The 24,910-nt window shown below is 53.0% G+C and overlaps 1 protein-coding gene across 1 annotated transcript in view; it reads left to right on the top strand.

Moving 5' to 3' along the window:
• Positions 1-39: 39 nt before the first annotated feature.
• Positions 40-24,910, top strand: part of NOVA2 (NOVA alternative splicing regulator 2) — a 25,932-nt gene continuing 1,061 nt past the window's right edge. The window contains exons 1-4 of the mRNA XM_040457925.1: positions 40-190; positions 9,290-9,433; positions 14,868-15,034; positions 24,262-24,908. Of these exons, the coding sequence (XP_040313859.1) occupies positions 106-190; positions 9,290-9,433; positions 14,868-15,034; positions 24,262-24,908 (1,043 nt within the window). The 5' untranslated portion in view covers positions 40-105. The remainder of the gene's footprint in view (positions 191-9,289; positions 9,434-14,867; positions 15,035-24,261; positions 24,909-24,910) is intronic.

Here is a 24,910-nt window from a genome sequence, read left to right as displayed (position 1 = left end):
CAGCAACCCAAGCCTCCCCAGCAGCCGTCGCCGCCGCCACAGCAGCCGCCGCCGCCGCCGCCGCAGCCGCCGCAGCAGCAGCAGCCGCCGCCCCAGGCCCCCCCCATGGAGCCCGAGGCCCCGGATTCCCGCAAGAGGCCCCTCGAAACGCCCCCCGAGGTGGTCTGCACCAAGCGCAGCAACACGGGAGGTGAGAAAGGGTTGCGGCTCGGTGTGGGGGAGCGGGCCGGGGGCCTCGTCTTTCTCCATCCTCCTCCCCCCTCCGTGGCAGGTGCAAGGGCTCTGGGGAGGGGAAGGGCGCCCCTCCCTAGCCCCGGGAGCTGAGAGGGGCGTTGGGGAGGGGGCCGGACCCCCTCCCCCTCTCGCCGCTGCCCCGGGCTGAGAGCTTTGTCTGCGATGAAAAGGGGTGGGGGGGGGAGGGGGGGGGTAGGGGCCCTTGGGGGGCGCAAAGGATGGGGGGCGTGGGTCTCTCCGGGCGGGTGTCTCTGTGTCCTTGAGGGGTGTGTGATGTGACCCTTTCGGGGCAGGGGTGTTCCCGGGCTGGCGTGTCCTGGCAGGGGGGAGGGGAAGGAGTAGAGGAGGCCTGTGGACCCGGAGCTTCCCAGCCTCCCTCCCTGGGGATGTCCTGAGCAAGGGTTGTCCCAGAGGGAGGCATGAGTGGGCCATGGGCGGGATCGTGCGTGGGGACAAGCTGGGTGGGTGTGTTGGGTGAAATGGGGGAATGGGTGGGTGTGTAAACCCAGGTGGGAGAACGTGTGGCTGGGACAGGTGTGTGTGTGTTTGTGTGTAAGAGGCAGGGTGAGATGAGGGGCTGGGCTCTGTGTCTGAGGCTCTCAGAGGGGTAAGTGTGGCAAGGGAAAGTGTGTGCCTGTCACCCTGGAGGGGGCTGTGGCCTTGTGACACATGAGTGAGAGGGTGTGTGTGACATGCAAGGGGGCGTGTGGGGGAAGCTGAATGGGCCAGCTTTGGGTGTGAGCCACGAGAGGCCGTGTGGATCCAGGAAGGCAGTTCCGTGTGTGTGACACAGGCGTGTCTGGGGTGGGGTGGGACCAGGAGAAGCTGGTGAGGGTATGTGACAAGAAAAGGGTGTGGGCGTGACTCCAAAGAGGCTGGGGCTGGGTGTGACACATGGAGGTGTGCAACGGTGACATCAGAGGGGGCGTGTGCGACAAGGGAAGGTGGGCGTATGACGGGAGAGGTTGGGGCTCCGTGGGTGAACTGCACGAGGGTGTGTAACAAGGGGAGGGAAGGATGGGTGCCTGTGTGACAGGGAACAGGGAACGTGTATAGATGACACCCAAGGGCTATGGAAAGGGAAGGGGTATGTGCGCGTGTGTGCGTGTGTGTGTGTGTGTGTATGTAGCTGTCACAAAGGGCGGGTGTTTGTGTGAAATGGTTGAGTGTGTAACACCAGGAATGTGAGAGTGATCTGTGTGTGAGAGAGAGACAAGGGATTGTGTGTGTGTGTGTGTGTGTGTGTGTGTGTGATGCCTGAGTGTTTGACAACACAGAAGGTGTGTGCGTGGAGGACAGACGGGAGGGCCCCTCACTGTGTGTGTGACCCGAGGAGGTAGGTGTACCAGAGAATAAAAGACAAGCTGCTAACTCTAGGGGTGCGACTCTGTGGCCAGGGACTCGGGAAGGAGGTGGGGAGTCTCGGAGACCCCAGAGGCCAGCCTATTAGCTCCCTGGATGGAGGGAGACCCCAGAGCAGCCAAGCCCCTCCCCGCGGTCACCTTGGCCAAAATCTGCTTCCTCTGGCCTTTTCCTCCGGACGGGAGAGGGATGGCCCGGGGCAGAGTGCACTCCCCACCCCCCTCCACCCGGTGGGTGGGGTGGGGGCCTCCCGCCTCCTCCCCTCCACTCTCTTTCCTCCCACTCCAGCCCCCCTCCCACTCCTGTCGCGGTGGGACAGGAATCGGGGACCCCCTGGCTGCCTGTGTGGGGGGGTGTCCGGCAGAAATCGAAGGAAAGGGAAGTTGGGGGAGGGGTGAGAGGGAATTTCCTGTCCTTCTTCCTGCCCCCCACCCCCCAGCACACGCATGAATGTGTCCCAGCCAACTTCCTTCCCTCCTTCCTGCCGCGGGCCATTCCCAGTCCCGGGGAGAGCCCGACCTGGCAGCCCAGCCCTGCCCCTGCTTGAGGAAAGGGGTCTCGTCCTTCTTTGGAAGGGACTGAGGTCCTCCAAAGCTGCCTAACGGTGGTGAGGCTGTGCCAAGGACGGTCAGGCCCAAGTACTCGGCACCTACTGCCAGTCGGGCTCTGAGATATGGGTTAATTTCCCACTACAGCCCTCTGGGGGAGACCACCGGAGCTGCTTTTTCACAAGAGGAAAACAGGCTCGGCGAAACGAAGCCACTTGCCCCAAGTCACACAGCTCAGGAGTTGGTGGCGCTGGGATCTATCCAGCGCTGGGCTGCCTGGCTCCAAAGCCCGCGTGCTTAACCACCGTGCACCCGGCCTCCCTCAGCAGCGGGGAGACTGGGAGGAGCCCTTAGGGACCCTCTCCTCCAGACTCTGCCACCTCCCCTCCCGTGGACCCGCGGGGAAACTGAGGCCCGGAGCTGCAGAGGGACGGTCCTCCGTTGACGCTCCGGGGGCAGCGTTGGGCAAGGATGCGGGACTTCCATCTCAACGTTGAGGGCTTCTTGCAATAATACTGTCCCGACGGGGGGCGGCGGGGGGGGGGGGCGCGGGGCATGCTGGGTCACCCTCACGTCCCTTCTGAGCCTCAGGGTCACCATCTGGCAAGTGCGGAGATCCCAATAACCGCACCGATAATAGTAATAACGACGACCATTATCATTGCTTGCCGCTTCAGAGGCAGCATTTCATGTAATTCTCCCAACACTCTGTAATGTAATAATTAATAATGCATTATAATAATGGCTAACATCTATGGTCTGCAGTGCGCCAGGAAGTATTATGGAAAATGCTCGGCACGGACCCGATCATTAATCCTTATAATTCTGTTATGTTACCCTTCTCACAGATGACAAACCGAGGCACAGAGAGGTTAAGTAATGTGCCCGAGGTCGGTCAGCTAACAAGAGGCAGAGTTGGGGTTTGAACCCGGGAGACGGGCTCCGTTCTGTGGCTAGACACGAGAGTGAACCCCGTTTTCAGGCGAGGAAGCCGAGGCTCAGAGGGGTGAGGGAGTTTTCTGGGGTGTCACAGCAAGTCGGGGCAGAGGGGGGGGGGGGGGGGGCCAGATTGAGCTCCTGCCCGCAGCGCCAGCCGGCCCATTCTTGGGGGCTCCTAGGAGGGGTAGCGGCTGTTACCATTGGTGCCTGTGCCCTGTGACTGACAGAGCCCACTGGGAGGGGGACAGGCTGTCCAAGCACAGGAGGACTTGGGTGAAGAGGTTGAATGGGAACTCCAGGGGGAACCCATCAGAGACACGAGTGACTGCAGTCTGGTGGGACAATAACAAAGAGTGTCACCTGCCTCCCACTCCCCCCTCCCCCCCCGGTGCAGATGGGACTCTTTATTTACTTTTTTTTAATGTTTATTTTATTTTATTTTTTGAGAGAGAGAGAGAGAGAGATAGAAACGGAGCAGGAGTGGGGTAGGGGCAGAGAGAGAGAGAGATAGACTCCGAAGCAGGCTCCAGGCTCTGAGCTGTCAGCACAGAGCCCGAGGTGGGGCTCGAACCCGCTAACCGCAAGATCACGACCTGAGCCGACGTCGGCCGCTTAACCGACTGAGCCACCCAGGCGCCCCCAGATGGGACCCTTAAAGTGCCACTAGAATAGCAGACTGCTGACTGTATTCCCATCTCTGTCACCCCCATACGTACAGAAACAGCCACTCTCCCCCACATGCGGGCGCGCGCGCTCACCCCAGACTAGCTTAAGGCAGCGGTGTCTTGCTCCCAGCATCCCTCACTGTGTAACATCAAGACAATGTCACCAAGGGTCAAGAGCGAGACCTTCCCCCGGGGGGGGGGGGGTTCGTCGCCTCACTGCCACGTGCTTGGTGTGGGACCCTCAAGCAAGTTATCCCACGCCTCCGGGTCTCAGTCTCCGCATCTGGAAAGTGGGGGCCGCGGAGATCTGCCCCTGCGCCCCTCCCGGGGCTGTCGGAGTGGGTTCAAGGAGATTGTCTCCGTGAAGCACTCGGCAAAAGGCCTGGCAGTTGGGAGGCCTGGCGTTGCTATTGCTATTAGGGTAGGGCCGCCGCAGCCTCCACGACATCGCACCCAGCCACCCTTCTCTCACCCAGAGCCCGCATCGCCCCTTCGGCCTCTCGTCCCTTGGAAGCACGCGCCACGCCCTGGTTGGACTGCATTTCTCCCACGCATGGGCACCCCCGACGTCCACAGAGAGACTTCTTCATACACCTGACGTCCCAGCCCTCCTGGGGGGGGCGCCACTGTCCCCCCCGCACCCTGCCATGGCTTGCCTTTCACCAACAACACCCCTCCACACACTGCCACGACAATACCAACCTCACACCCCAGCCACTTCGGAGCTCCGTGGGGCACACCGACCCTACCCAAGGAGGTCCCCTCCCCAACCTCCCCACCCAGAGCAGGTACCCCGAGCGCCAACACCCCGACAGCCGGCCCTCCCCAGATGTGCTGTGTCTGAAAACACCTCTACACCCCTTCAGGTCTGCCTTTGTCATTAATGACCCCCTCTTTATTTTATTATTTTTTAACGACACCCCCCACCCTCCACGGAAAGCCACCTCTCAGGGTCAACTCTCTGACAATAAAAACGGCCACCCTTGCCACGGCACCCCCAATCTCTTGGGCAGGTAAACATTATTGAAGGGGAGAGGGGTATTCTTTGCCTTTTGGAAGACTCCGGAAGCATGTCTGAGGACGGTGGGCACCAAAGTTAGGGGGAGACTAGAAGGAGGAAGACAGCCCCTTCCCAAGGGGCGAATGCTTGACATTGTAGTGGGAGGAAACCATCGGGAGAGGGGAAGTTGGCATCTCGACTGCCTCGGTCCCCATCGTGGCTAAAGGGAGCTTCCTGAGTCCCAAGGGAAGCGCCAAGAGGGGGGGTGGAGGTAGGTGGGTGCAGAGTCTGGAGGTTCAGACTCTGCTTCGGTAGAAGGAAGAACTTTTCCACAGGGAGAGCCTTGGTTGTTCGGACTGGGTGGGAGCGTGTGAAGTCTGGGGGCTCTAGGTTCAGCGGAGGGTCCGTGTCTGTCCTGGCTGCAAGGCAGGCCGGGAGATCGCGGCCTGGCTCTTTCCTGGGGTGGGGGGGAGCGGGGATCACATGGGAGGGAGGGGTGCCCCCGAATGAGAGGGATGTGCAGAAGATTCCGAAGAGGAGCAGAGCGGTCTGTTGGCCACACTGGGGACTCCTGCCCTGACTTCTGCAGGCCGGAGGTCCCAATGGTCACTCTCCACAGGAGACGGGCCTGAGGTCGGTCTGATACGGGCACCCCACCCCCCACCCCCGCCCAGAGCACCCATAAGATGGTTTCAGGCGGTCCACGGACCAACTTTTTTTTTTTTTCCTTTTACCCTTGTATGTGCCTATGATATGCTTCGTGGGGGTGGGTGGGACGTAACCCGCCTTCAAACCCTGATTATGAGCAGTGATGTTCAAATGTCCTCTTGAAATAGATGCGTTTAAATGTTCAAAGGGAGCAGACTTGAGGGAAATGGACCGTGGGTCTTGTTCCGTGCTGTGTCACCAGCACCTAAAACGAGGCCTGGCTCAGAGTGGGTGCCCAGGAAGGATTTGTTGGAGGAAGGGAGGGGAGGAGAAGGAGAGAAGGCAGTCGAGGGAGGGAGTCAGAGATGCTGGGTGGGAGAAGGGCCACGGCGGGGCCGCCCCCCCCCCCCCGGCGGGGCCGGCTGGCTTCCATCAATGAGAGCTCCTTCCTCCTCCAAGAAACAGAGAAAGGCCTGGGGCAGCCCCTACGGGGCACGTGATGAAGGAAGTGGGGTCTCCCCTTCCTCCGGTTGCCCAACAAAAACCTCAGACCTTAGGGGCTCATCTCCCCGTTTGGGCCAGACGCTGTGAGAACTCTACTTGTGTTCCTGACATCAGCATCGCTCGCGATCGGGATGGAGGTAATGACAGCTAACGTTTCTCACGGGCTCTACGTGCCCGAGACCATCCCAAGTGCTTTATGATTTATCATTTAACGAGTTGCCGTAGCCCTATGAGGTAGTGCTCTCATGTCCCCATCCTATCAGTGAGAAAACTGAGGCCCGGAGAGGCGAGGCGGCTTGCCCAAGGCCACGTGGCCTGTCAGTGGCAAAATTCACACTCTAGGGCTGTTTCTGCGGCTTCAAAGGGAGATTCCTGGGGAAGTGTGAGACAGAGGGAACAGAAAACGGGGTGGGGGGGTAATCAGTTTTCTTCAGAACAGATGAATACCTTCCATCTTTAAGAGGGGAGTTTGCGGAGGCGGCGGTGGGGGGGGCGCCTGGGTGGCTCAGTCGGGTAAGCGTCCGACTTCGGGCTCAGGTCGTGATCTCGCGGTTTGTGAGTTCGAGCCCCGCGTCGAGCTCTGTGCTGACGGCTCAGAGCCTGGAGCCTGCTTCGGCTTCTGTGTCTCCTCCTCTCTCTCTGCCCCTCCCCTGCTCGTGCTCTGTCTCTCTCTGTCTCTCAATAATAAATGAACGTTTAAAAAAAAAAAACAAGAGGGAAGTTCAGGACGAGGCCCCTGGCTGGAGAGAAGAGTGGCAATGAAGTCAAAGAAGGAAAAAGAGGATGGAACCGTTGCGAGAACGCCCTCCCCATCTTTCTGAGCCTCCCGGAGGTGGAGAGCTGGCCCCCCATCTCTGTGGCAGGTTTAGGGGCGGCGTCAGGCAAGGGGCCACCTCTGTGAGCCCAGAGAAGAAAGCGAATTCAGGAGGGGGGGGCGGTCAGGATGATCGATGGGAAGGCACTCTGGGGGACTAATTACCTAATAGGTTTAATGGTCTGATGAGGCAAGTTTAAGAGGATTGCCTTGGGCTCAGGGCAACCCCTTCATTCTGGACCCTCTCGCCATGCCTGCAGAGCCACATCCAGCCCCTATACCCCCATCTTAACGCATCGGGGAGTTCAGAACCTTCCGTCTTAAGGGATCAAGCAGAGATGGGCAGGGCTCCCAGCCCCCCACCCTGCCCCCACTTTTACCAGAACAGTTTCTCTTTTCTGCTCTGTGTGTTGGAGTTTCATGTGAGACATTGAAAATAGGTTTCCTTTGGTTAAAAGAAAAAAAAATTAAAAAACCACTGGAGGATGGTTTAAGACCTTAAGCTTCGGAAGCAGAATGGCCTGGCCCCTCCCTTCCTTTCCCCCGGGTTTATTGCATGCCTACTATGTGCCAGGCACCACATGAGTCCCTGGGACACGAGGGTGAGCTCCAGTGACATGACCCACAATGGACCTTCTGTGATACATTGCTCTGAAGGCATAAGACAGGGAGGAGGGATCCACTCCTCCTCTGGGTTCCAGGAAAGCTTCCAAGAAGAAGCAATATTTGAGTGAGGGCCTGAAGGACAAGAGGAATTCGCTGTGGAAGGGGAGTTCCAAGCAAAGTGAATGAATGTGCAAAGGCCCTGAGGTGGGTGGGGGGCGGAGGGAACGTTTGAGCAGCAAAGTTATGTCTGATGGTCTGATGCACATAGTGGAAGATGAGGACGTGATGCTGGAAAGAAATGCAGGGCCAAATCACAGAGGATCTTATACTGAGAAGTCCCCAGAATTCCCACCCTATGAGAACTTAGGGGCAACAGTTTGGTCAGAAGGTAGGAGAGGTTAGGCATGTGCCTTGAATGCATTCACAAAGTGCTTTACACATGACCGAGATGATTGGTCCATAAAAAAAGCATGGCCACAGTCCCACAGTGGCCACTGGCACCACCTGTAGGTCTTGGAGACTGTCCTTGAGTGTGTTGGTTTTAGCTAGCAGGATCGGAAGGTGCTAAGCAAGTGAGGGCCAAGAAGGAAGCAGGGTTGCCTTGGACCCTCAAGCCAGTGGCTGTCTTGGTGCCCTTGAGCAGCTGACCTCAGGCTGGTGCCTTCACTGTCTCTGTGCCTCGGTTTCCACCTACGTAAAAATGGAGCTCATTACGCCCATCTCATTGGGAGTTGTAGGGAATGGTTGAGGTCAGGCTTGCGAAGCACAGTGCCGGGTCCCTATTGAGTGTTGAGAACATCTCTGGAGTCCAGCCCTCCTCCCCACACCCCTCAGTGGTTCCACCAGTCAGATCGCCATTACTCCTGCCTCATGAGCATCAGAGGGATCTTCTTGAAACTTAAGTCAGACCCCATCCCTCCTCTGCTCAGAGCCTTCCCATGCTTCCCATCTCACTGGGAGTAAAAACCAAAGACCTCACCGTGGTCCACAAAGTTCTACAGCCCACCACTACCACCACCCCTCCCGGCCCTCCTCTCCCTCCGCTCTCCCCGTCTCTTCCTCAGCCCCACCGACACCGGCTGCCTCACTTTCCCTCGGACAACTCAGGCACGATCCCACCCCAGGGCCTTTGCACTTGCTGCCCCAGAGAGCCACATGGTTCCCTTCCCACCTCCACAGCCTGGAGGCAGCGTATCACAACGGTCGCCAGGTTGGGTTCAAATCTCAGCACTGCCACCTACTAACTATGTGATGTGGGGCCATCATTTTACCTTTGTTTCCTCGTCTGTAAAATGGGCTTTCAAAAAGTACGTCTTTCATGGCACCAGTGTGGAAATTCAAAGAACTGGTATGCGTACAGTAGTTGGAACAGAGTTTAGCATGTCCTGGGTTCTGTAGAAGGGTCTGTTAAACAGAGAATGCCACGTTCTCTGTTAAACAGAGAATGCCACGTTCTTGGGGAGGGCTTTCCCGGCTACTGGATCTAACCCTGCAGCTCTCCCTACAACCCCTATCTCCTTTTCCTGCCCCTTTTTGTTTCCTTGGTGCTTACCACCATCCAACATAAAACATACTGTCTGTCGGCGCCCCCCCCCCCCCCCTCGAAGAATGTAGCTGTGTGAGCTCTTGGCTGAATCGCCCAAACTCTTTCGGTCTTATTTGCCTCATTTGCTTGCGAAATCAGGGAGTTTGTCTGCTTCCCTCAGGGCTGTTTCGCTAAAACAGTGCCAAGCGGGCGGTAACAGGTGCTCGGGAACTATTTGTGGGATGAATGAATGAATGAGTGAGTGAGTGAGTGAATGAGCGAACATCATTATTTGTGTTATTTTCCCCACTGCTATTCTCATGATCATGGCCCCTGTGTGTTCCTGGGATGCCTGTGGTTTCCTGGGCCCACAACCATACCGGAGATGAAGACCCCTTCCCCTGACTCCCTCACTCCCCCCCCCCCCTCCGTGTGCCCCTGCAGAGGAAGGCGAATACTTCCTGAAGGTGCTGATCCCCAGCTACGCAGCAGGCTCCATCATTGGCAAGGGCGGGCAGACCATCGTACAGCTGCAGAAGGAGACAGGAGCTACCATCAAGCTCTCTAAGTCCAAAGACTTCTATCCGGGTGAGCCCTGGCCCAGGACTCTGCCCTAGGCCTCCTGTCCTCCCACCTGGGTCCTGGATAAGCGGCAAGAGCTGCCCTTGGGGCAGTAAGAGTGATGGGGGGCCTCCCCCTCCTAAGGGGACAGAGCTGCTCTCAGCCCCAGGGGCCAGGCCTGAGCAGATGGGGGTGGGGGCAGGGCAAGACAATGGGCCTGCTGCATATTCATGAGCTCATTTGCATGGTGTGCTCGCAGATGTGCCCCTTCCCACACACCTGCCCCTTTGGGTCAGTTGGAGTTGCTGGAGGGGGGTGGGCAGGGAGGCAGGTGTCAGGGTGGCCCTTGGGGCGTGGGGGGGCAGCCATCCGTGTTGCACACCCCCGCCGCTTCTTTGCCCCCACTCTCCCCCTGTGGATTTCTCTGTTACCCCATCTTGCCCAGTCCGGGCCACGCTGGTTTTCTCTGTGTCATTCTTCCTATGTCCTGCTCATTCTGTTTCTGACTTTCCCAGTCTCTTGTTCCCTGAGTCTCCATCCCCATCCGCCCTCTGTCCGCCTCCTCTGGCTCTTCTTTTTGCTTCTATCTCCCTGATTCTGTTGGGACCCCCCCCCCCCCCCCTCGGGGGCACCCCCCTCCCCCACTTTTCCTTTCCCTCCACCTCTCGTGCTCTCACGTTTTGCTTTCTCTTGCTCCTTAACTCTCTCCGGCCAGTCGTGCACTCAACCAGTATTTCTTCGGTAGCACCCCTCAACAGGGTCACTCTGCCGGATTGCCCCTCGTTTCTCCCTGCCTCTGCCCACCCGTCTCTCCTTTTAGGTTTCCTTCTCAGTCTCAGCCCCCTTCATGGTTTTCCTTTCCTTTCTCCAAACCCAGCGTCTTTTCTGCCTGTCTTCCAGCTCTCTCTCTCCCACAACCATAACATTTTCAAGGCCCCTCCACTCCCTCTAATCCTCCTGCGTCTGTCACCCCCCACATCTCTCCCTCCCAAGACCAATGCCTGAGCTTCGACAGCCAGGAATCCAGGGAAGGCCCCCAGAATTGCATCTTTGGTCCAGAGCTGGCTCTAGTTCATCCTTAATCCCCTTGGATTTTTTAGGTCAAACACCAGAGCTGTAGCCCAGGGTCAGGGCACATTCATATTCTCTCTTCCTCTCTCTCTCTCTCTCTCTCTCTGTCTCTGTCTCTCCCTCCTCCTCCCTCCTCCACCCGCCCTGCCTCCCATCTCACTAAGCAGCTTTGGCAAGAGGTTTAGAGAACAGTCCAGGGAACCAGGCACACACACACACACGCCGCTTTCCTCTTCTGCCCTGGCCCAGTTTCCCCCGCACCCCCCTAGGCCCACAAGATACGGATAAGAACCTGTACTTGGGGCATTTATCCGAGGACACTTGGTTCCTTACTCCTGGATCACATTGTGTGACATGAGACACATCATCTCCTCCCATCTCAGTGACACAGCCCACAGGCCAGGCAGCTGAGATCCCCAGGGGATGGGACAGTCGTTGGCTCTCTTGGGCCAAATACCATTCACACAGGCAGCGTGAGCCAGCAACTCCCCCCAGCCTCAGGACATGCGGCCAGCGCGCGCGCGCGCACACACACACACACACACACACACACACACCATTCCTGACATGGAACTTCTAGATCGCCTGGCACGTGCCGGCTCTTGACTCAGAGGTACAGGACACAGCCCTCTAATCCTAGTCCTGCCCCTAGGACTTCCCACGAACCACAGGAACACGAGAAATGAGAATGCTACTGCTTGAGACCATCAGCTTATTTCCCTCTGCTCCTGGCTAACCCCCTTTCATTAATTTATTCACCCCACATCTGCTGGACACCTACTGTATCGACAGCGATGAGGACACAGCAGTGACTGAGATGTCCCGCCCTTTCCCTCACAGATCTCACAGCGTAGGGGGGAAGACAGGCGGAACACCTTCAATGACCCAGCCATGGTCAGGGCTAAGACGGGGAAGGCCAGAGGGTGGTGGCAGCCCAGCCAGGGCACCTGACCCAGCCTAGAAAGGTCAGGGAGGGCTTCCTGGAGGAGGGGCCCAGGACAATAAGTAAGAGTGAGCTAGATAAAAGCAGGGAAGAGCACTCCAGGAAGATGAACTGGCATGTTCAAAGACCGGAGGGGTAGTTGGTTCATTGTGACTGAAGCATCCAGAACAGATGACAAATGACAATGGTAACATCCAAAGGGCCCTCTAGGCCTTATGGGTTCACACACGATCACACAGACAGATGGACACACACACACACACACACACACACACACACACACACAGACTGCACTTGTGTTTACTACGTGAAACAAAAACCCACCTGACCTTTAACCCCAGGGGAGGGGCAGAACACAAAGGGTGTCCCCTCCTTGGTACAGGAAACTCCAAGCCCCAGACTCCATCCTTCAGATCATATGTGGAGAAACTGAGACCCAGAAAGCAGGTGCCCGCCCAAAGCCACACAGACTTCTGTACATCCACTCAGACACCCTAGAGTGATTCTAAACTCCTTCTGATTTTGAGCATTTGCCCAAAACTCTGTCCCCAGAAAAAAAAGCACAGACACACACACTTTAAAAAAAAATTATTGATTTATAAAATAGTTGCCTTAAAGTGCAAAATCTTAAGTACTTAGTAAATCCATACACATTCTTTTTTACTATGAAAAATACAAAAGCAAAAATGTAACCATTTTATGCCTTTCCCCCAACACACACACACACACACACACACACACACACACACACAAACACAAACACACACACACTCCACACACTCCATATTTAGCACAGGGTGTCTCAGTGGTTAAAAGCCCAGGCTCTGAAGCCAGACGCCTGCATTCAAGACCCTGAACTTCCACTACTGGCTGAGTGAACTTGGACAAATCCCAAACCTTCTCTGTGCCTCAGTATCCTTAGCAGTAAATCAAGAATCATCGTGCTGCCTACCTCATCCTTTAATATATACCGAATATATACCGAGTGCTCAGATCGGTGCCTAATACTTGGTATTTTGTAAGCACCAGCTGTCATTACTGGACGCTCTTTCAGGGGTTAACCGAACCCCTTCCCCCACAAAGCCCTTGCGGACCCCAGTTAAGAACGACAAACGGCGGGAAGTCACAGACTCCTGAGCTGGAAGGGAGCCACGCAGAAATGGAGAGAGGAGCCACTTTAGCCAGGCTGTCCCTAGGGCCACCCCGCCCCCCTCCCCCCAGTTCCCACCCTGACCCACACCCTTTCCTATTTATACCCAGACGGAGGCAGCCTGCACGCTGACTCACCCTTGGCTCAGACCAATCCATTGTTCTGGGGTTGGGGGGAATAAAAGTGAGTAACGGTGGCCCAAAGGATATGGGGGATGTCAAGTACACAAGTGACCCAAGACAGTGATACCCAGATGCATGGAGAGACAGCCAGATGCCAGGCTGAGACATGGCAAGGGAGGGGTCAGAGTGGAAACACCATCGTGCTGCACTAGAACGCCCACAGGACACCAGACACTCACCCCCCGATGTCCCAGACGCCCGGGCACACGAAGCCCGGCACACACTCAAGACCTACAAACCCAGCGAGCTAATGGTCCTGCCGGCAGAGTCCCACCCCGGGAGAGAGACAGATACCGGTTCCACACACGAAACATGCCTGGCTCCCCCGGGCACTCATACAATTGTCACACGGACCAGTCATTGTAGAGTCACCTTTGCCCAGTTGTAATGTCTACACCAAAACACATACTCAGACAGATCAGTCCTCTCCAGTCTCACATACTGACACTTGAGTCTGCCTGGCACTCTCCCTCTTTCTCGCTCTCGTATACACATTCACGTACACACCGGTCATAGTCCCATCTGTCTGTCTCCCGTACGAAGGCTCGTGCACATACACACACACACCACACACAAGTCATACAAATAGCCTTTTTTAAAAAAGGTTGTATTTATTTTTGAAAGAGAGAGAGAAAGACACACAAGTGGGGAGGGGCAGAGAGAGAGGGAGACACAGAATCCGAAGCAGGCTCCAGGCTCTGAGCTGTCAGCACAGAGCCCGGTGCGGGGCTCGAACCCACGGGCCTTGAGATCATGAGCTGAGCCACCCAGATGCCCCTAGCCTTTGAACACCTAGAGGTTGTCTCTTTCTTGCCAACACTCCCACTGACATCCAGTCTCAAAGTGATACACACTCGTCACACAGCCTCAATGCTGCTTCATGAGATTCTTTGTTTCTGTGTCTCAAACTCTCATGTTCTACCAGCCCGGTTCTCACCAATAGTATACATACCCTTGAACTTCACAGTGACATCCAAGTCTTTCCCCTGCATAACAGTGCACATATCTTTACTGGATTCACTATGTCACGCTGTCTCTCCCACTCTTTCTCTTACACACATACACAGATAAAGGTAATTTAGCCAGTCCTGCCCAAGTATACACATGCATGTATGCGTGCGTGCACACACACACACACACACACACCACTCACTCAAACAGCCTAACAGATATATTCACACTGGTTAGAGTATCACCCAGAGTCTCTGTCCCACACACATATATCCCAACACCACCCAGAGTTGGCTTCTCTTCTCCTAGCTGCCTCCCCACCTCTGATACACACACACACACGCACACGCACACGCACACTCAATAAGCATGCCTAGATTAGAACCACAGCCAATATCTAGGCGATCTCCAGCAAAGGCATCCACCCCACCCTCCTTTCTCCATCCCTGAGTTCCTGCCCTTCCACAAGTTGCCTCCTCTCTCCCCTGTCCACACCCTTGCCCTCCCCCACCCTTCAGCCCTCCATCTGGTGGGTCCAAGCAGGCACTCAGGCCTCTCTTCTGCCTCCCCCATCCCCCAGCCCTTCCCCATCCTCTCCAAAAGCCCAGAGGCCTTCGCTGCAGGCTTTCAGGGGTTGCCACGGCAACGGGGCTTCGTCCCTCGTCCCCCTGGGGGTGGGCTGAGGACCCGGCCAGCCAGACCGATAAGGGGGTTCCAGTTACTGTGGCAACCGTTGCAGGCCTGAGCTCTCTCCGCTTCTGGGGGGGGGGTGGTGGTTGGAGGGAGGGAGTGAATGGTTGCCAGAGCAACCGGGAGCCGGCAAGGACTGGGAAGAGGCAGCTGAGCCCTGTCTCCCCTGCCCAGGGCTGCTGTGGGCATCGCAAAGCACTTAAGCATCATCCTTCCATCCCCCTGGGGTTGTTTTGGGGGAGGGACACGAAGTACAGATTACGAAACAGGCATTCCACTCACTTTTCCAGCTACCCATCATGGCCTGAGAACCCTGGATGCCAGCTTCCCCAGGCTTACTTGCCATGTGATCTGGGCCCAGTCAGGTTCACTTTCTGGACCTAGGTTTTCTCTTTCCATTAAGTGGGACCTGTCTCCCAGGAATTTTCCTATTCCTGTCTGATGAGTGTGCCCTCTCTCTCCCTTGCTCAACAGGAACCACAGAGCGAGTATGCCTGGTACAGGGCACAGCAGAGGCCTTGAATGCTGTGCACAGCTTTATTGCTGAGAAGGTCCGAGAAATCCCACAAGCAATGACCAAGCCTGAGGTGGTCAACATCCTTCAACCCCAAACCACGATGAACCCCGACAGAGCCAAGCAGGTCAGCAGGGGCAAAGGCTGGGTTTCTGTAAAACCGGTGAGGTTCGGAGAAGACACTTCTCCCATACCACTGGGTTACTGTGGAAGTTTAATGGGGTAACGCCGATAAGAGGTTTGTCAATCAAATGCATGGTAGTAGTTAGTTAGTCCTATTATTAGGGAATCAGCCTAGGGACTCCAAATCTCTTGGAGTGGGCTTGATTCAGAGAGAGAGTGAAAGTTTGGGAGAATTTGGCCCAGACAGCCCCCCCCCCTCCAACTTATCCCTCCTTCCTGGGATTCTCTAGACCCTCTCTTTCCTTCCACCTCATCTTATTGTCTCCCAGAGCAACCTGCCTCCCACTTCCTGTTCTCACCGGAAGTGGCTTCAGTGACAGCCCATCCTCATCCAGAAGAGTTTAGAAATGACTTCATACTCCCTCTCTCCATGAATTCTTGTATGAGAGTAGCCACCATTTTGGAGAAGTGGTATTTCGCTAGCGAGAGAGAAGGCACGTCCCTCTTCTACACAGCGCTCTCTAGGAGGGATGAAAGGAGGAGGGCCGTTCCTCTTGGTTGCCTCAGTTACTGGGAAGCGGTGGCGTAGGGGCGTGGCAGCGAGGGGACCAATCACTCTCCCAGCCTCTCTGGTTGCCATGACCACGGCGCTCACCGGGCAGGTGGGCTTGCGGCAGGGGCCCTGGAAGCGTGGCCCCGAATGGGTAGGAGGCGGAGGGGAAGGGAACTGCGCGCACTCCTGCTTTTCTCTCCCTTTCCCCGCTCCCATATACTTGCGCAGACGAGGCAAAGGGGAGAGAGTCCCTGGCAGGAAGACAGGCCACTTGTGAGGGTTCCTTAACGTCTGCCTAGAAGCAAAGACAAGAGACAGACCCTCGGTAAAGGAATCTGGAATTCTTGGGAATTCTTGTTGTCCTGAGATGGGAGAAACCACGGACCTGAGTTCCCCCAAGCTCCTGGGAAAACGGTGGGCGGAAAACCCTGGAAGAATGCTGCCTAGCGGATCGTTCCCAAAAAAGACTTCGGGCTTGGGGGTTTGGAGCGCGGCTGCTGTCCTTGGTGCTGAAGCGTCTCTGCCCGGTCTCTCCCGATTCCCTTCCAACGGGCAGGCCACAGTTTACACACAGTTTACAGGGTCGCAAGGATATTGCCTCTTCCCTCTGCCTTGGTGGCGGCCTCAAAGGGCTCCAAGTTCACGAAGAGTTTGCACATGTTGCAGAGAAATGGGGTCAGCACCATCTGCGCCTGATCCTTCCACCCCACCCCCTAATCCACAGGAATTCAGAGGTAGTGGAATCGAAAGGTTATAGAACCAGGATTTTTCCTCCCCTTACTTATTACTGGGGGGCTTCAAAGAATGAAAGAGTTGAGACTGAAGGCTCAGGCTCTGGAGTCAGATGTTGAGTTGAATCTTACTCTGACAATGTACTTCTTACCTGTGCGACCTTGAACAAGTGACTTGATTTCTCCATGCCTCAAATTTTCTCATCTGCAAAATGAGATTCACTAGGGTACCTACTGAAGGGCAGTGATTAGTGTTCCCTGGTTTTTAAAAAAGCACATAGCATGTATGCCTAATACATAGAAAGTTCTCAAAAAATGTTAGCTGCTGTTATTATGGGATTTTTAGGTCGGGAGATGGGTCTACTCTCTTTCTACATTGGACTTGCTGTGTTACTCTGGGTCCCTTTCCCTTCTGTAAGCCTCAGTTTCCTTTCTTTACAGTGTGGAAGCTGGGCCAAATCAGGGATTATAAATTGAAATGCCTCCAAGATTCAGCAAGGGAACATAAAGAATTGAGGACTCTGGCCTCATCAGAGAGATATAATGCCCTAAACGGGGCAGCTGCTACTCAGCTCCACTTAATTCTTGCCTTTTGGGAATGTAGACAAAGTGTGGCCACATCTTCCACATTTTTCAAAAGAAGCCAGAAATATTTGAAATCGACTGATTTTTAAAGGTTGGCTCAGTCTTAAAAACACTATGTATGGGGCACCTGGGTGGCTCAGTCGGTTAAGCATCTTGACTCTTGATCTCAGCTCAATTCTCGATCTCAGGGTTGTTGAGTTCAAGCCCCACACTGGGCTCCACACTGGGCATGGAGCCTACTTAAAAACAAAACAAAACAACTATGTGGCTGTGGGCTGCCTATGGCCCGAGGACCATCAGTTTGCCACCTCTGGACTACACCAGTGGTTCTCAGCCCTGGCTGATATCTTATCCTCTAGGTAGCACAGAATGCAGATTCCTGGGTCCCAGCCCAGAGCCACTGAATCAGAATTTCTGGGGTGAAGACTTGGGACGCTGAACACAGATTCGGGACTGGGATCAGATCCTGGCTCTATTACTTACTATCTGTGTGACCTTGAGCAAGTTATTTAACCTCTCTTGCCTCTGTTTTCCAATCCATAAAATGTGATAATAGTACCTAACCTATTCTTGTAGGATGGTTATAGAAATTAAGTAAATTACTATACAGAAGTGTTTACAGAAGTGTCTGGCCTATGGAAGCACTGTTAGCTTCTGCTATCATCATCATCATCATCATCATCATCATCAGTATTATTATCATTATTACTATTTGAAAATTTCCACAGACTTGCAAATCATGGAGACAGATGGTCTCTCAGGTCTTTCTGGCCCTAAAACTCCTACAGTTCTATGGCTCTGTGATTTCAAGATTCTAGACATACATTATTCTAAAACTCTACTGTTCTAACATCCTGGCACTCCAGGAGTCTATGAAACTGCACCTTGCGATCTCTCTAAGATGCTATGGTTCTACCACCTGACCCTATCATGAAGACAGCTACCATTTTCTGAGGGCTTCCCATGTGGCAGGCATTCCCATCACTGAATATTCCCAATAGTCATACGGAGTAGCTGTGGTTGTGTCGGTGCTGGAGATAAGGAAACTGAGGCACAGAGAGGTGAAGGCATTTGCTCTTGCCATGTTTTGGTGAACAATTACGTCATCCTTTTGCCCTCTGAAGTGCTGTATCATACTAAATACCTCTTTACTCTTAGGTCTGGTTTTGTGCATTCTGTTCTATCTGCTTGACTTGTCTGACATTTTTCTGATGATATATATTTTTTTTAATAACGGCTGTGTTGAGATATAATTCGCATGCTGTAAAGTTCACCATCTTAACGTATACAATTTATTGGTTGTTCAGTATACTCACAAAGCTGTGCGTCGATGACCTAATGTAATTCCAAAACATCTTCACCACTCCAAAAAGAAAACTCATACCCCTTGGCAGTCACAGCCATTCCCTAGCCCCACTCCCTGTCCCTTCCAACCACTAACCTACTTTTGGTGTCTATGGATTTGCCTATTCTGGATGTTTTATATAAATTGAATGATATAATGTGTGGCCTTTGGTGTCTGGCTTCTTTCCCGTAGCCTCATGTTTTCAAGATTAATCCGTATTGTAGGGGCGCCTGGGTGGCTCAGTCGGTTAAGCGTCCGACTTCGGCTCAGGTCATGATCTCACGGTCTGTGAGTTCGAGCCCCGCGTGGGGCTCTGTGCTGACAGCTCGGAGCCTGGAGCCTGCTTCCGATTCTGTGTCTCCCTCTCTCTCTGACCCTCCCCTGTTCATGCTCTGTCTCTCTCTGTCTCAAAAATAAATAAATATTTAAAAAAATTTTTTTAAAAGATTAATCCGTATTGTAACATAGACCAAAACTTTCTTGTTTTTTATGGCCAAATAATACTTCACTCGATGGAGAGACCACATTTTGTTTGTCTATCAGTTGATAGTCCTTTGGGTTGTTTCTACTTTTCAGCTATCATGAATAATGCTGCTAGGAACATGTGTGGGCATAGTTTTCCGTTCTTTGGGGTATATACATATGAATGGAATTGGGTCAGATGATATGTTTAACTTTTTGAAGAACTGTTAGACCATTTTTAAAGTGACTGTACCACAGATGTGAGATGTAAATCCAGGTCTGCCCATGGGGGTAACAACCATTTCCTGAGTAGCTACTATGAGCACATATTAACTGGATGCCTAACATGGCACCTAACTTAGCACATAGCAGGTGCTCAGAAAATGCTGCTGGTTTGAAGAAACGGATGATGATATGCCCATAAGAGCCAAGCAGAAACATAACTAAGGGGCAGTAGTTCCTTACTCAAGCTCATCATCCCATGAATGATCTCAGGCCTCACAAAAATTCTGTGGAGGAGGAATGAATAGCCCCATTTTACAGACGAGAAAACGGAGTCTCAAAGAGGGTATGTCCCTTGCCCAGCATTAGTGGTAGAGCCAGGATTTTGAACCCGAGATCACCAATATATAAAAACTGGGGTGCTTCCCATTCTACAAATCAGAATTTACAATTAATCTAGAAAACTCATATCAGGCTGAGTTTTCTCCCTCCCTGCCTACACACACACACACACACACACACACACCACCACCACCACCACCAGGTGAGCTACACCTGGCCTCCTCCATCCAGTTCCATTCCTGCTTGGTCCTGTGGACACATTATTGTTCCTTCTTCCATCCATCCATCCATCCATCCATCCACACACTTTTTGCTGTATGCGTACCAGGCATTCCCCGAGGCCCCAAGAACCCAGTAGTCAACAATCCAGACAAAAATCTCTACCCTTGTGGATCTTACATTCTTTCTTGGGGGCACCAAAAACCAGAAAATGAATAAAATAAGCAGAGAGTGAAAAGTGCTATGAAGAAAAATAAAGCAGAAAAGAGGAGGAAAGAGCACTGGGGCATTTTTTTCTCCTTTTTATTTTGAAAATGTTTCAAAGTAACACAGTGAACTCTCTACACACTGCACTTACATTCACCAGTTGTTAACATCTGCTTTACCTCTTCACACACACACACACACACACACACACACACACACACACACACACTGGTTGGTTTTATTTGTGTGTTTGTTGGGTTGCTTCTTTATTTTTGCTGATCCACTTGAGAATAAGTATAAACCTCATGACACCCCTACATTCTTCAGCATGCGTCTCCCAAGACTAAGGGAGTGTCCTATATTGTTATGTTACTATTATCACACCTACAAAAGCTAACACCAATTCCATACTTTAAGTTAATAAAAAGTTCATATTCACATTGTCCCCAAATATCTTTTATATCTATAAAGTATTTTTCTTAAAAAACAATTTTTTTAAGGTTTGTTTTTGAAAGAGAGAGAGAGAGAGAGAGAGAGAGAGAGAGAGCGCCAGCAGGAGGGGCAGAGAGAGGGAGACACAGAATATGAAGCAGGCTCCAGGCTCTGAGCTGTCAGCACAGGGCCCGATGCGGAGCTCGAACCCATGAATCGAGAGATCATGACCTGAGCTGAAGTTGGACGCTTAACCGACTGAGCCACCCAGGCACCCCTATAAAGTATTTTTCTATCCAAGAATATTCATGCATTGCATTGGGTTGTTATGCCTCATTACTCTCTTTTAATCTAGAATAGCCTAATATATATTAGACTATATATTTTAGTCTATATATTATATAGACTATATACTTATAAATATAGTCTAATATATATAAGACTATATATTTATATATTATGTAGTATATATAAATATATACTATATATAAATATATGCTATATATTTATATATAAATATATATAGTGTGTGTATATATATACCATATACACTATAGTATGTAATATATTTTTTAAAGTAATCTCCACACCCAATGAGCGGCTCAAAATTGCAACCCTGAGATCAAGACTCACTGTCTACAGACTGAGCCAGCCAGACACCTCATCTACTATGTATTTTGAAGGCAGAGGCAACAGGATTGCTGATTGGGTGTTGAGTGGGAGAGAAAGACAAGACTCCTAAGTCTTGAACCTGAGAAGCGAAAGAGTGCAGTTTCCACATACCGACATGGGGAAGACCATGGTAGAAACACATTTGAGAAGATGAAGAGTTTCACTTCGGACTTCTAAGTCTGAGGTGTCCATTCTACATGATACTAGCGATGTGAGGTTAGCAGTTGGATACAAGTCTGGAGGTGTTTGTATGGGGACATAAAATAAGCAAAATAAACAAGCCTTGATAATTGGGGTGGTAAGGTCCCTCCAAAGAGGTGCATTTGTGCAAAAACCTGAATGATGAGAGAGGTGAGTCTTCTTTTCTGGGAAGGAACATCCTAAGTAAGGGAACAGCAGGTGCAAAGGCCCTGAGTCTGGACCAAGCTTGCAAGTTGGAGGAACAGCAGGGAGTCTAGTAGCCTGCGCAGGGGTCAGCAAGAGGGAGCGAGGGAAGAGTTGAAGTCAGATCCCACAGAGCAGTGGTTCTCAGTTTTGTCAAAGCCCACGCCCTCTTTCTCCTGCAAATATTTTTCCCACCCCACTTAACTCTGAAATTACATACACACACATACACACACTCATTGCGGCACATGAGAAAATGCATATAATGTCGATATATTACATATCTAAATCTGTAATATTTTTAACAGTTGCATTGAGATATTCATTCGCATCTGTACAATTCACCCGTGTAGAGTGCGCAGTTCGAAGTTTTTAGTGTATGCAGAATTGTGCATCCGTGCCCACAGTCAATTCTAGAACATTTCATTTGCTCAAAAAGAAATCTTGATCCCCTTAGCTATCACTCCTCAATCCCCACAGCTCAGCAGCACCACCACCCCCACTCCAGGCCTAAGCCACCACTAATCTACTTTCTGTCTCTATAGATTTCCCTGCTCTGAACATCCATATAAATGGAATCGTACAATATGTGGCCTTTTGTGTCTGGCTTCGTTTCACACAGCGTGTTTTCTAGGTTCATCCATGTTGTAGCCTGGATCAGTACTTGGTCCATTTAAGTTGATTGCCAAAGAATATTCCATTGTACGGATGTACGTTTTCTTTATCCCATAAGACTTTTTTACATAAGAAATGAAAGGAAGGCGATTTGTTGTAAAATGAGATGGATTTTAACATGTAAATGTTCAGCCAGGACCCCAGTAGAAGTAATGAAATAGTCACCTGCCCACACCTCACACAGCCTGAGCGAAAGAGACAGTGACAAACACAGGGATCCAGGGTGTAGCATCGGAGACGTAAATAATATATGTGGCGTTACTACTGTTGTCATGTTTTATTTTTAAATGACGAATGACTCTTGGTGAAATTCAAAACAAAACAAGGTACGATCTTCCCTTCATTTACTGATTGGTTGCATCACTGGAAATTTCAGTAGATCTTAAAACCATCGGGGGGAAACAAAATTAGGTACTTACATGGATCATGGGGCTCAGGTTTGGGCTCTGAGATTTATAAACAGACTTTTTACCGAGATGAATGTCCAGGGAGGCATTTGATATCCATATAGGGGTCACCTGAGTGGCTCAGTCAAGTAAGCATCCGACTTCGGCTCAGGTCATGATCTCACAGTTTGTGAGTTTGGGCCCCGCATCGGGCTCTGTGCTGATGGCTCAGAGCCTGGAGCCTGCTTCGGATTCTCTGTCCCGGTCTCTCTGTGCCCCTTCCCTCCTCATGCTCTGTCTCTCTCTCTCTCTCACACACAAAAATAAATAAACATTTTTAAAAAATTGTAATAAAAATAAAAGCCACGGGGACCTGGACGGTTCATCCTTGTGAAGAACTGACTCTCACATTCTGGGGTGCAAATACCCAAGGCCCTGCCCACTGAATGTCTGTATCTGCTTCCAGTCACCATGACAACCAAAACCGCTCCCACAAATGTCCCAAACACCCCCCAGGGGCTGGCTCAGGGGCAGAGAGGAGACACAAGGGTGACAGCGTCAGGGGGTGGAACCCACAGGTCTGACAGGACACGGGGAAGACTGAGAAAGAGGAATTTAGGTGTGGAAATGCTCTCGGATATGTGAAAGGAGAATTTGGGCATTGAAATCTCTCCGCTGGAATTCAGACTGATCGGATTTGCAGCGGCAAAGGACCGGCTGCTCTGCACCCCAGTAGGGGACCACTGTTATTTAAGCGATTGATTTTCTCCCTGCCTTCGCCGGTGTAAGGTCTTGTTATCTTCATTCTACACCTAGGACAACGGTATTAGACTGCTAGGGCTGCCCTGACAAAGCGCCACCGGGTGGCTTAAGCAACAGAAGAAATTCATTCGCTCCCAGTTCCTGAGACTGGAAGTCTGCGATCTGGGGCAGTGTTGGTTTCTTCGGAGGCTTCTCTCCTTGGCCTGCCGGCGGTCGTCCTCTCTCTGTGTGTTCTCGTGCGGTCTTCCCTCTGTGCTGTGCGTGCCTGTGTCCTAATCCCCTCTTCTTCTAAGGACGCCAGTCCTATTGAATCAGGACCCACCCCGGTAGCCTCACTTAACCTTAGTTGCTTCCTGAAAGACTCTGTCTCCAGGGGCACCTGGGTGGCTCAGTAGGTTGAGGTCGGAATTCGGCTCAGGTCATGATCTCACAGTTTGTGAGTTCCAGCCCTGCGTCAGGGCTGTGTGCTGACGGCTCAGAGCCTTGAACCTGCTTCAGATTCTGTGTCTCCTTCTCTCTCTAACCCCACCCCCACCCCCACCCCGCTCTCTCTCTCAAAAATAAACATTAAAAAAAATCAAAAATAAAAGACCCTCTCTCCAAATACAGCCCTATTCCGAGGCACTGGGGATCATGTGAATGGTGGGGACAACAATTTGGCTGATAACAAAAAGAGGTTAAGGGAGGCGACCTTGACATAGGGCAGGAAACACCATGGAGCAGGAATCCGTGAGTCTGGATTTCAGCTCCTTTGCTATCTGGGTTACCTTGGGGCAAGTCCCTTGGTCTCTTAGGCCTCAAGTGGCTCATCTGTAAAATGAGATTTGATGAGTCCTTTTCTGGGGCTGGGAGTCAGAGTGTTCAATGAGCTAGAAGGCTAGGGCACCAATGTGAGTGGGGAACAGCGTCCTGGAGGGGGCCCACTGGGTCAGCCATTAGGCCTTTAAGGTGCGGGATGGAAGAGAGGTCCCAGGGGCCCCAGAGGCATGGGACAGGGTGGCTGAGCGCCTACTGAGGGGACTTGGAGTATTGGCTCTTTTTATTTATTTATTTTTTTAACCAACCTAGATGGAAGCATTTCACTTTGTAACAACCCATAGGACCCTGGGGTGCATTTCAAGGGGCACACCGGGCCTGGTTTGGGGCACTTGGGAGCAGGGGGCGAGAAAGACTTAAGACGGCCAGCCCCAGACTGATTTTCTGTTCAGTCTCCACCCACCGTCCTAAAGACCCTCCCTCTCCCTCCACACGCAGGCCAAGCTGATCGTCCCCAACAGCACCGCGGGCCTGATCATCGGCAAGGGGGGAGCGACAGTGAAAGCCGTGATGGAACAGTCGGGTGCCTGGGTGCAGCTGTCCCAGAAGCCAGAGGGCATCAACCTTCAGGAGCGCGTGGTGACAGTCAGCGGCGAACCGGAGCAGGTGCACAAGGCCGTGAGCGCCATCGTACAGAAGGTACAGGAAGACCCCCAGAGCAGCAGCTGCCTCAACATCAGCTACGCCAACGTGGCTGGCCCCGTGGCCAACTCCAACCCCACCGGCTCACCGTACGCCAGCCCCGCTGATGTGCTGCCCGCCGCCGCCGCCGCCTCGGCCGCCGCCGCCTCCGGCCTGCTGGGCCCCGCGGGGCTGGCGGGCGTGGGCGCCTTTCCGGCCGCCCTGCCCGCCTTCTCAGGCACCGACCTGCTGGCCATCAGCACGGCGCTAAACACGCTGGCCAGTTACGGCTACAACACCAACTCCCTCGGCCTGGGCCTCAACTCGGCCGCAGCCTCCGGGGTCCTGGCCGCCGTGGCCGCCGGTGCCAACCCCGCCGCCGCCGCCGCGGCCAACCTCCTGGCGTCCTACGCGGGGGAGGCCGGGGCCGGGCCGGCCGGAGGGGCCGCCCCGCCTCCACCCCCGC

The sequence above is a fragment of the Herpailurus yagouaroundi genome, unplaced genomic scaffold (genome assembly GCF_014898765.1).
Source record: "Herpailurus yagouaroundi ecotype Mexico unplaced genomic scaffold, PumYag 220, whole genome shotgun sequence".
In the NCBI taxonomy this organism is placed as follows: domain Eukaryota; kingdom Metazoa; phylum Chordata; class Mammalia; order Carnivora; family Felidae; genus Herpailurus; species Herpailurus yagouaroundi.
The sequence above is the reverse complement of the archived record's forward strand: the minus strand, read 5'-3'. Positions and strand labels throughout refer to the sequence as shown.